This window comes from Syngnathus leptorhynchus, chromosome 22, assembly GCF_054491065.1.
Source record: "Syngnathus leptorhynchus isolate UIUO chromosome 22, UIUO_Slep, whole genome shotgun sequence".
Classification (NCBI taxonomy): Eukaryota; Metazoa; Chordata; class Actinopteri; order Syngnathiformes; family Syngnathidae; genus Syngnathus; species Syngnathus leptorhynchus.
The window spans coordinates 1,925,183-1,937,663 of NC_141216.1; the positions used below are offsets into that span (position 1 = coordinate 1,925,183).

The 12,481-nt window shown below is 46.6% G+C and overlaps 1 protein-coding gene across 1 annotated transcript; it reads right to left on the bottom strand.

Moving 5' to 3' along the window:
• Positions 1–776: 776 nt before the first annotated feature.
• Positions 777–11,327, bottom strand: ngfrb (nerve growth factor receptor b). Its single transcript, XM_085904055.1, has 6 exons — positions 11,170–11,327; positions 8,813–8,954; positions 6,748–7,110; positions 3,119–3,347; positions 2,814–2,974; positions 777–2,743 (listed from the first exon to the last, which is right to left on the bottom strand). Exons 1-6 carry the CDS (start codon positions 11,221–11,223, stop codon positions 2,406–2,408), a joined length of 1,287 nt encoding a protein of 428 aa, XP_085760181.1. The 5' UTR covers positions 11,224–11,327; the 3' UTR covers positions 777–2,405.
• Positions 11,328–12,481: the final 1,154 nt, after the last annotated feature.

The following is a 12,481-nucleotide window of genomic DNA, read 5'->3' on the forward strand; positions in this document are numbered from 1 at the left end:
TCACCTGAACTGAAGATGTCCTATGCATTCGGTCAGCCTTCTGCGCTGACACATGGTTCCCCTTCACACGTCCCAACATTCCTCGCAAACGACCCACTGGAGGTTCAACGCCGTTAGAGCGTGAATGTGTTTCCCATTTGGACTCGGGTTGACTTCCGAACCGGTCTCCACTTTTGGTACTTAAATCTGATTTAACCCCACGGTGACTTAGAATAATATAGAAGCCGCGGGGGCAAATGTGGATGGCGTGTGTGATTTCATGCATCATTAGCTTCTCGTCTCACTTCGTGGACTTCATTGACTTGACGGACTGTTTGTTGTCTCGGACCCGGGCCACATGCGTGAAGCGTGAAATATTTCTTGCCACTTTGCTACCCTCAGTTGTCCTGTTTGGCTTGGATTACTTGCCACAGGGACGTTTTGGGACTCTAGGGTCAAATCTCTGTACTTATGAAACTTTTTTTTTTTTTTAATGCTATGCTAGCTCCTACGAGTAATGGGAAAAAAATGCCAACAAATAGCATTGTTGTAGTTATGTTATCATTTTTAATCAATGGCTATTTTATCACAGACTATAGCAGTTCTCATGGATATATATATTCTTTATCCTCTGCAAAGATTGATTATTAATACCACATCTAATTAAGTCAGTTTTTTGCTTGTATCTCTATTTCCTTTTTATACTGCCCCAGATGGCCAACGTGGGCACACGAGAAGGGGCAGCATAATATCCATTCAATTTAAGCAACCAAAAAAACGTGACAAAAGCTCTTTATTAATTTACATTCTTTATATTTATCTCATTATGAACAATAAAATACACAAGGATTTTGAAGCTTTTATTTTAACAGCATAATGAGTACATATTCTCGCGTTAGCTGGCCGTTAATGAATAATTGAAACGGATTCATGACCTTTATCACTGTAGAAGAAGCTCTGAGATTCACATTAAGTGTAATACAGTATGTTAGTATATGAGGAACATTCATGTATGGTCAGCTAGAGCTGTACATTTCAGCTACATCAAGAGCTCACCTCATTTTTGCATCATCACTACAACACGACGCTCAAGTGCAAAAATCAGGAGGTAATCGCCTCGAGTTTAAAACAAAATACTGTCCAAAGAAAAGTGTCCCCTCACACTTTCCAAACTTTTGACACACTTGAAAGTTAGAATAACACATGGGAGGATTTTTATGACACTAGCATGCATGCAATGTTGTTTTCCCCAATATGTAAATATCTAGGTTGGTCTTAATACATTTCCTAAAAAAAAAAAAAATGAAAAAAAAATAATAAAGAAACTTGAAGTATTTACAGGAACAAAGTTGTTACAAAAACGTCGACGGATAAAACTGTTCAACATCAAGAAGCCCGGAAATGGTTGCCAGGCACTTGTGATGTAAAACAGACAAATGTAATTAATTACACATTGAAGTGCTACAATAAAAAGAAAAGTGGAAATACCTTCATTTTAGCAACAATAAGATTTGCTCCTTCAAATATAAGCACACTCTTAATAATAAAAAAACCAACATAAAAATGAACAGAAATACATGTTCAAAAATAGGTGCTTGGTTTCATTTCTGGGCAGCATAATTGACAACTTGGAAAGCCCACCGCCATGATTGTTGGGTTGGTCGGAGGTTGGCGATACCCTGAGAAAGGAATGCGGAGGATAGCGAGGAAAACCTTTGCTTTTTTATTTGCATCCCCGTGGCGTGTGCGTTGCTTCGTTTGATGGTTTTTAACTCGAGGCTTGCTATACTGTCTGCATGCACGTTTACGTAATGTAGCTCGGTCACGTGTAGCATGTTAGTACACTGGGTTTAGTACTAATTAAAAGATATGGGCTTAAAACATATTTCATTGAGCATTTTCCTAGCTTCTACTAGGTGTAAAAAATTTGAGAGGGGCGGCCACTATTTGCGGAACTCTGATATGAATGCTAGGCAGTCATTTGTCTGGAAATATAATAAATCCATGCATGGTTACATGTCGCGAGTGGGGACCGGTCGACGTTATACGTGCTGACTCCGAGTTCAACGACCTTAGAGGTCTATGATCCACGATCCTGTCGTTTGTAGACGATTCCTCGGTGAAGAGTTCCATTTTGAAAGAATCCAAACATCCTCCGCTTAGCGTGTCATGTTTGCGAAGATCCAGACCCCTGCTAGAATGGACGCTGCAGCCATTTGTCAATGCAAAATGAAGAGGCGGAAATGTAAATAATGGTGCTTGTCAGCTACAGCCTGGAGAGTCTCAAACACGTCTTTGGTACAACCGCGGCTAGTCGTAACACCCATAGCCGAGGTCGCAGAAGGCTTCGATCCAGATTGGAATGATTGCAGAGCAAACCGGCAAAGCTAATTTCCTTCCATGTCCAGAGAAAAATATTCGTCCACCTAGACCACGGAGGTGGCTGTGGGTTTAGGGGCGGCGGGACCGAGCGCCAAACTCTGAGCGATGTCGTCGCGGTTGATCTTGCGCAGCGCCGTGCACAGCGCGTCCACGCTGGCGCAGTCCTTGCTGGCCCAGTCAGACAGGAGCGCTCGCACCGGGTGCTGGTCTTGGCGGAAGGCGGCGATGCGCTCTTCCTCGTAGCCCAGTAGGCCCGCCAGATTGCACCAGTCGTCCTCCATGTTGCCGTCGTCCCCTTGGCCGCTGTTGAACAGAAGCTGCTCCACCTTGTCTCTGGTGTGCAGAGGCAGCAGCAGGCAGGGGTCCTCATCCATGGTGACCACTGGAAGAGTCAAGGTGGTCAAAACATGCACCGGAACCTCCGTGTTAGCTCGATAAATGGTTTTGGTTACCCGTGTGTGTTTGGGTCTGGCCCAGCTGCTCCTGCAGACTCTGGCTGTCCACCGAGATGCCGCTGTCGCTGTGCAGTTTCTCGCCCTCGGGCGACGGGGTCTGGTTCTGGTTGGACGTGCAGTTGTTGGCCTGCTGTTTGTTCTGCTTGCAGCTGTTCCACCTACACAGTGAGAGGGAAGAAGTCAGCCTACGGGAAAACAGCCTAGTCATCAAATATGTAATGTCGGGAATTGTGGTTTTGTTGTTCTTTTCCAATCTTTACCGAAACAAGACGACCCCTTATTTTCCACCGCCATCTGCTCACCTCTTGAAGATGATGAAGGCCACCACGCCCACCACCACGGCCGCCAAGACCGAGCAGTAGACGGGAATGAGCTTGTTGTTCAGATTCTGGTAAATGGGCTCGTGGGAGTCGCCGTCAGTGGTGGCGGTGGCGCTGCTGTCCGTCGGGCCGTCCGACGGGGGGTCTTCGATAGGGAAGTCGTCGTAGGTGGGCACGGTGAAGGGCGTTGGCGACACAGACGGGTACTGCGCTGTGAGGAGCAAACATCCACATTTGATTGTCATCAACAGTTGAGGTCTAGGGTTGACTCGACAGCACCGACAACAGGAAGTCATGCCGAGGAACGGGGAATAGGTACCTCCAGAGAGAGCCGCTGAGTGCAGTGACGAGGCGAAAACATTTCAAATGTTATTAAGATGGATGCTGTGTGGCCAGCTTTTAGCCAAGGCCCGGAATTTTGAAAGTGAAATGTAATATACAATCAATCCGGAGCTCTTTAAAGCCATTGATTTCTCTAAGAACATTTGAAAGGGTTTGGGACTTTTCTTGCATACTGTTTGAATATGATATCAATACATTCTTTATCCTCTGCAAAGAATGACCACTTTGACTGTGGACAATGTACAAAATCCGAGGCTTTTATTTTGATTGATTTGGAACAGATTAAAGGCTTTTCCATTCATTTCAATAGGGAAAGATGATTTGACTTGGGGGTACTATGTTGGGAGCTCTTCCCACCCGGAAGTGACATCACGGCCAAAAGGTCAATAAAAGTCTTGCGATCCACTGCAGTGTAGTATTGATTTCCCTCCCGTTTCACCGTCTCTGTCTTTTTGGCCACTTGAAAGCAGACACCAATCCATGACAAAGATCTTCTTTGTCCTGTATGATAGCCCACTCCCCCCCCCCAACCCCTTTCTTTGCATTTTACTGCCCCTTGAACAGACGTTTTCTTTCCGAACAATCGCCGGCGCTCGTTTGGCGGCTCTCTGCTTTCCGAACCGGCTTTTCAAAGATAGTAACTCAATACGGTTTGTGTCCAATCCACCTGGTCATGTCCTTTTATTCTGTTATCACCTCCCATCTCCGCATCTATCTGATCTCCATCTCTTTCTCTTTGAAGCAGACGTTGCTCCTCTGTCACCGTATCCTTGCAAGCTTATTTGTCTTTTCAAAGAGCGACCTGCCCCCCCCCATCTTCGCCAATACAGCGAAAAATGAAACAATCAGAAATAATCCCCTCGCTTGACAGTTCTCTCCTTGAGGCCGCAGTTCCTTCCTCGCACGATTCCCCCCCCCCCCCCTCTCATTTTTCTTGATGTGTGTGTGCGTGAGTCCGCTTTGCGACAAAATGCAATCAGCACTCGTGGAGGTCAACCAGAGAAACTGGAGAGCGCAGAGGAGTAACTCCATCGCTTTTATCGAGCGGAGCGTGTTTTTCAGCATCTGTTCTTTCACGCTTTGCTGTCTTTCTCCATCTCTGCCGTGCCTCCACCTTTGGTGACCTCGTCTTTATTATTTTTCTTGTCAGAGTACAGAGCAGGTCTGTGATGTCTGCCAGTTATTTGCAAAGAGGACAAAAGCTGCGTGGAACTTTGCCCCGTGGCTGAACGGAGGCACGAGCCGGAGTGCAAGAGTCGCCCTCTTTCCCTCATCACCTCCCAAAAATGTAGTTTGTCCACAAAGGGGACGATTCAAGTGACAATACGCAACTTATAGGACCCGAGGAGCGGAGTCAGAGGTGGCACAAGTCTGTCGAAGCACACAATAAACGACTGTGGCGTATACAGCTCGGCAGTCTGATGGCTCGGGGCCCACTGGGGATTCCTCCCGGGTTATTGATGTGCTAATGTTGTGGACATACTAAATCCGGAATGTCCGTGGCATTTTACTTTTGGCATCGCGCTCTTTGGACGTCAGTCAAATCTTAATGGATAGAAGGAAAGGAAAGGAAAGGAAAGGAAAGCCCCCTCCAAACCGGTCTGTCGATAGTTCAAGACACAAATACGTTTGGCAAAACCACGCCAGCTAATTCTTTGTCGCAGACGATAAAAAAAGATATAGCTTCAATGTCACCGTGCTATGATCCGACAGTCTCCAAAAATCAATAATCAGGCACAAAGATATAGAATAGAAACCAAAACTGCAGCCATTGCTTTCCGGAGGCGTAAAAAGCAGGACTGAAGAGGCTCTGACGTTAAATCAAAAACTAGGACAAGATGAAATACGAAAAAAAATTTAGTCAAAGTGCGATATTTATTAAAAAAAAAAAAAACATTAGACATTTTTAATAGTTTTTTTGTGTGTGTCTGGAACAATTTAATGGCATTTCTATTCATCTCAATGATAGCGCAGTAATTACAACATCCGTGTTTGTAATCACAAACGACGGACGGATGTTGTGGTGCCTCCACCTTAAAACACAGCCGTGTCTGCGAGATCTCAAGTTCCTACTTGTCGTTACTCAGGCGGTGGCGGCCAGCTGGCTCTTTCTCCACCCCGCCGACTGACCGAGTCCCAGCCTTGACTGGCCTAATGCATACGGACGTCTGGTGGCTCTACAGATTCGGAGGCAGCGATAACGCGAGTGCTCCGCTAAAAAGATTAACGCGGGCAATAAGGAGCTCGTGATTAGGTTAGAGCGACGAATGATGATGCCGCCCTTACGCGGCCGGCGCGGGCTCCCCTCCGGCTATTGCGGCTGGAAAAACGAGCACGTTCGCATTGGTCACGTGATGCGCCGTGCTGGTTATCTAAAAGGACCAAGTGGGGTTCTGGCTCCTTAAGATTCTGATCTTCCCATCCCGACTTCCTTTTCTCCCTCTCTCTCTCTCAATGCAATCAAGTTGCATTAAAGAAGCATCCTCAATGGAAGATCTCCATTGACCTCATGTTTTTTTTTTTGCACCAGTTTGAAAAGATCAGGTGTGTCGTTTCCCTTTTCCGCCTGATCCCAATCTTACTCACGTGATGACACACGGCAAGTGTTGCACTATCTACTAGATAGTAGATAGATAGATACTTGCAGTATCTAGAATGTTATTATCGTGGCGAGGGAAGCTGTTCTTGATACGGCTGCTGGGATAGTTTACGATGATTTCACATAAATGACCAAACTAAAAAAGGGTGAGGCACAAATGAGTCCCTTTTGACGAAGACTGTGATCGGCACACTCCTTTCATTGTCACGGGACAAAAGCATTGATTTAATCTGCGAGGCATCGGGTCGTCGCGGCGGCCGCTGACGGCATCCGCGGGGAATTTGAGATGTGAAGTTTGATAGCCACAGGGTACAGTGATATATAAAAGGAAACTTCATAGACGTTGACCTTCCTGTAATCCCTCAACTTCCAGGAGAAAGACTCTTTGTGTCGTCGGGGGGTAGGGGACGCGTCGCCAAAGACAGCGGGATGAGCTCCAGGGTGACATTTGCGATCAATGGATCAACAATGTGTCACATTGAGATGATGACGAGCGTTTCCTACTGTACGTCGGGTCATCCACCGCAAATATGCTCCGACATTGTTTGGATCGGTGACCTCGGGGCCATTCGGCCGACCGCGCTGGCTCTCTCTGATTTTTCATTCGCGGCCATTTTGACTTCCAGTCTGAAAGAACTTTATGTAGCCGGCCTGAGATTTTGCCTCTTACCTTGACAAACGGTATCGGTGACAGCCGTGCAGGCCTGGAGTTGCAGCTCCTCGCCCTCGTCGCAGGTGGCGCAGGGGATGCAGGGCTCCCGCGAGCTCTCCTGGTCCGAGTACGTGTCGCCGCCGCACTCCTCGCAAACGGTGTCGTGGTCCAACTCGCAGCTGAGCAGCATGCCCTGGCCCACGGGGCACTTGGTGCACGGCTCGCACCTCTGCGACAGGTCGTTCAGGTAGAAGCCGTAATTGCACACGCAGGTGGCGTCGTTGGCGTCCGTACACGGCGTCTCCATACGGAAGAGGCCCGTGCATTTCGTGCAAGGCTGACATCGCTCGGTGTGGCTGAAGTTTTCCGAGAAGGTTTCGCCTGAAAGCCAAAGAAAGCGAATGACCTTTTGGATTTTTGCAGGGGGGGTGAAAAACCCAAAAAACATTTGACTTTAAATGCCTGATGTTTTCTAGCAGAATCAATATGAAATGTTATATGGAATTGTATTTCAGATGGATGGAGAACTGGGAAACACTAAATTATGCAACAGACCCATTTGTAGGAGCGTCGCGCGCCTCCGTGCGAGGGCGACACGTGGATAAATTGGGAGACGGACCGATTTCACCGCCGCAGAGCCTCGATTAGTGGCCGTCATTTTTTGATACGCCGCAGGTGATGGAATGCGATGGAGCAGTTAGCCAAAGTTTTAAAAGTCTTGGTGTTCGGTGTCACCGGACCACCCACTGCAGCGATGAAGCGGAGAGATTGGCAGATGGAGCGTCACTGGAGATGAACCCGAGCGTTGGGGTCTGATGCTATCAGATGTGGCCTCCTCTCATTTTGGGGTGGTCCTTTGGTTTCTATGCGGCGGTCGAGATGGGGGTTGCCCTGTTTACCAGATCTACTCAGACGTGCCTGCCGCTGCCTCCCCCTTCTCCTCCCCGAATGCTCTCAGAGCCATTATCATAATGCCGTTCATCAATAATGCAAGTCGAAACATTCATAACGCGAGGCTACAGATGGTCTTTTCCTGGCTAAGCTTTCTCTTGTTGCCTTCACAGACAATAGGAAAGGAGAGTTTTGTGAAAAGTCCCACTCCAATTGTTCCTCCTCTTGTTTTTCATGTTGCATTGAAAAGCACTTGTCAAACTCATGTTACTGATTGCGTGTCTTTTTTTTTTTTTTTTCTTTCAGGACTTGACTCAAAGCCATCTGCCTTTCATGGCACCTTTTTTCACGTGTCTGCGGTTGATCGTGTCTGAGCAGCTGAACTGTGATTCTTAAGTAGCGATGATGCTGTTGGGCAATAACAGGAAGCCGCAAGAGTTGATTTTTTTCACCGAGATGGTAATTATTTTCAATTTACCAGACGACAGACCGACCGACCCGTTGGGCATGTTTATTTTTTAATCATTTCAGCCATCTGGTCCGTCAGCATCTTGTGACCAAAATGTATTGTCGTGCCACTTAGCATCCTTCAAATAGGCGCCCATTCAAGTTTTCAACTCGACACAATTAGGTCAGCTCAAATGAAACTTACAAAGGATTTTGGCACGGAATCGTTTTCACGACCTGAATCATTTTGGAATGATGGGTCTCCTTATCTGGAACTTGACCCACATGGCTTTGCTGTTTCCTGGGAACATTGCAGGCCCTGGCTCTCAACAAATCTTGGTCTGAATGTGACATCTTGGAATAAGGCAGGCTCACTTATAAATAACCTTCAATCCAGTTGTTGAAACAAATGCACCCTGAATGTTCTTCCAGAGTTCATCTGCCATCTCGACTGCTTCCATTCTTACCATGCCCCTAAAAATCCTCCATTGTATGTTTTTCCTCCAACATTTGGAGCGGCGCCCATTCTTAATATCTTCTGCCGGTGTTCATAAAGTCTTCACTCCCTACATGGTAACGGAGAGCCAGCTTTCATTACCAGCTGATTTCCCAACATGCTGCCAAGCCAGGCTGAATCTTCTCAGCTTCTAAATGCAACTCTTTGACAATAATGAAGTGCTTGGGGGGCTGATCTAGATATCTCTATGCATGTTGTGAATTCCATGTGTGTGTGTGTGTTCCTTACTGTCCAGGCAGGGCGCGCACACTGGTTGCGTGGCTCCGCACGGCTTGACGACACCCTCGCCGGGCGGACACTGTTTGCAGCATTTTCCGTCGGTGGTATACTGGCCCGACAGGCACTCTTCCTCCTTGGCTGCGGCCCCCGCCTGCCAATCATCACACGCATCATCAGAGTGGAAAAGGCAAGACACAGTAAACAAACAAACGCTAGTTTTGTTAGCCCATCTATGGCATTTTGCTGTATGATTTAGCATTAAGCTAATGGAAAAAAATTACATTGGGTTAACCGTTGTGGTCTCGGGACCCAAAAGGTTTGAGTGTATTTAAGTTGATTGATATTCATTATTATATTTCATCGCCTGGCCTGCTCAATTTTCCCACAAAGGAATTCAGAAGTGCAGATTTGAGTGACATCATGTTTTCTCTGCTCCTTCTAAAAGCAACGCGAGATAGCTTTACATCCTCCGAGTCCACAGAGGAAGAATTACACTTTAGTTGGCTCCCTTACGACTCAAAGACACAATTAATAATCATCGACTTCAATCAAAACAAAAAAACGTCTGGGAAGTCCATTTTTAAAACAACAAACGGGAATATTCTTGTTTTTTATGCTCCCAGCGTTCCCATGATAATAACAGAAGTCATTTGTGTACGGGATTCCACATAGTCTGATCATTTTTGCAGGTTTGTACAAGCACTGCACACTTCTCTTACACGTACAGGTGCTTTTGCAAAAACATCAAGAAGTGAGCTTTTTTTTTTTTCTCAGCTTTCTAATAACACACACATTAAAATGACAAATTGCATATCTATTATTTGGCATCCAAACGAGCTGCTAAAGGGACATAGTTAAACAAGGAACAAATATTTACAAATTGTAGTACACAATGCAATTGGCTCGTGCCTCCCGCTCACAAACAAATTCCTCCACCGTCAAGTGTTTTTGACAGAGGTGAGACCTTTTGTGTGTCACATTAAGGTGTGTACGGAATGCTGCCGACAAAACATCAAGCGGCGCCCCCGGGCTCCTGTGAGTCAGCTGGCAGATAGTTCGTATATGTCTGTGCGTGCACGTGTGCCACTGTTGGGATATTCCCCGAAGTGACACACTTTTAGAAAGTTGCCATGGTGCCTATCACAACATGTATGTGAAATTTCACCTTACAGTAAGCAAAAGGTTTGCAAAAGACAAAACGCAGATGTAAACTCTTAGCACCGTCCCGTCGAAGGGCCTCACATGCGAACAAACCTGTTTGCGGATATTTGAGTGACACCTCTGAAACCACGCCAAGTCCCGCAGCGCTTTTCATTCCATCCCCTTTTGACCCTTGACGGCTCTTCATGCGCTACCATCTTAATAATAGACTTGATTTATATAACGCCAACCCAAGGATGGCCAACAACTACTCCAGCGGGTAATTCTGACGTCGGCAAAGACAGGAGCGTCGTTTTAGTGTAGGAGTAGCTAGCTGATAGCCGCCCGCGTAGTCGAGGTCAGAAACGAGTCGTCCTTGACGCAAGCGGTGTGGTAGACTTCCCAAGATGACGCAGAGAAAGGGCAGGATCGTTCTCGGCAGGTTACGATGAATCGGACGCTAGCATCTAGTGCCCGATCAAAGCCTACCGATTTGAACAAACGCATGAATGGCTTTCTGGCCAAGTTAACGACGTGATCACGTGAAAGCGGCCGCTCCGAGGCATCTGGAGTCGTGACCTCGCTCGGACCAATCTCGCTAATGCCGCAGTCAATTTTCAGTTGGAGGCACTTAACCTTTGGACCCGGGCTGTCAGCGCTTGTTAAACCATTAGAGCGCCGCCACGCTGGCCTTCCTTACAAGCCAGACGTATAGAAAAGGAGAGTGATGCGAGGCTTTATCAATATTGCATGAACATGATGCACGGCGGGTGTCGACGTGGAAAACCTTGACAAACCCGCCGCGCCGCGCAGCCCTGACGACGTGCGACACAGTCGAGAAATATTTACAGAACTTTTCCATAAATTAGGGAGGCTCTGACGATGGCTCGGCGGAGCTTCCGTGATCCGCTGCCTGCGGTCAAAATACGCTGGCGAATGTTGGGATGACATGTTAACACTGGGATCACATATCATAACACGGTTAGGGTCATTAAGGCATTCGCCTCCAAGTCGAAATGCACGTCTTGAAAATCACCAATAGGAAAGCGAAAAAATAAATATGATGGGTTCATATGTCATGACATCATTCCAAACCATTATTATGAGCAGCAGGTGCAGCTTCTGTCCCTTTTCAAGACTTCTTTTTTTTTTTTTCTTTTTCTCGACTTCAAGACACAAAAAAAAAAAACACCGGCAGATGACACTGTCACTCAAAAGTTACTCACCTGTCCAAGCAGTATTGCTATTAAAATCAGATTGGTCCCGTAAGTCCTTCCCATCTTGCCGAGAGGAGCGTTTTTGAGCGGAGGAGCAAAAGGATGACACGCTCACAGAGTTCCAAGCTGCTCGACCATGCTAACAGAAAAAGAAGCCGTCCGGCAAGTCAGGCAGGGCAGGGCAGGGCAGGGCAGGGCATCCGCAAACGCTCTTCCACTCAAAGGCAGAGTTGGGCCCATCGGATGTTTGCTTCTTGTGCGATTTCTGCTCTTGTGACACCCGCTCGCTGCTCCAAGGCTTCCTCTCACTTCACCACGCCCACTACCCCCCCCCCCCCACCCTTACCCCCCCCACCCACACACACACACACACACACACACACATACACATACACACATACTGGTTTTGATTGTTAAATAGTTTTCCGATCATAAAGAGAGCAACTTTTTCAGTATTGGCCATTTTTAGCCGCCATTGAATTTGTCATCATTTTTTCCCCCATTTTGTTGCATTGAACCAGCGCTGACCCCTATTTTTTTGTTTAACGCATCATTTTACAGCCAAGCATTAAAGTCTTCAACTTCATGAACTTTTCAAGTCTTGTTTGGTCTTCCCCTAAATGAAACACAGACTTCTTTCTTTCATTTTTGTCTTTCCTTTTTCATTAATCTGTGACTCCTGGGACAAAACACTGCCGCCTTTATGCATGGGAGGACACGGCATTCTTTTGACTAATGTGACACCTGAGGCAAAATATTGGCTCCATATAAAACAAAACAAAACAACAACAAAAAGCTCTCCCTGGGTTCAGATCATGACTACCCACGCTGTCCCCTTAAAGATGGTGCTGGTTTTATTGCCAAGGAAAGGATCTAAATTAATGATGGCTGTCGTGCATTTTTGCTGATGTGCCGACGGTGACATGGATTTTCTCTCTGTGTGCATCTGTTCCTCTTTGCATTCATCCATTATTTATACGGCCACAGTAACCTCAGCTTCCCGCTCGTTTGCAGTCTTTATATGGTCGATTGGTGTAAATCGCACCATGTGGAAGCTATTTTTTTTACGTGACATTCAAATGCTGTCAATGTGTACAGAGGACAGTCATGTTTGAACTCCGAACTTGTTCATCAAGGAGTCATATTTTGACATCTATTGTCTCTCATGCAGCCGTATGGCAAACGGAATCTTTAGCGGGACTTCTAGGGCACTTTTTTTCAGTGAGTGGCTCTTTTGTATTGATCAGATATGAGGAGACACAGTTGGAAAAAAAAAAAGAATCCGCCTCGGGCATTTTGGGCTCTCAATGCAGTCATTATG

Coding starts and splice junctions, on each gene's coding strand:
- ngfrb (XM_085904055.1), bottom strand. CDS start 11,223: ATGGGAAGGACTTACGGGACCAATCTGATTTTAATAGCAATACTGCTT. Junction 8,955..11,169: donor TAGCAATACTGCTTGGACAG/GTGAGTAACTTT, acceptor GATGATTGGCAG/GCGGGGGCCGCAGCCAAGGA. Junction 2,744..2,813: donor CCAGACCCAAACACACACGG/GTAACCAAAACC, acceptor TGACTCTTCCAG/TGGTCACCATGGATGAGGAC.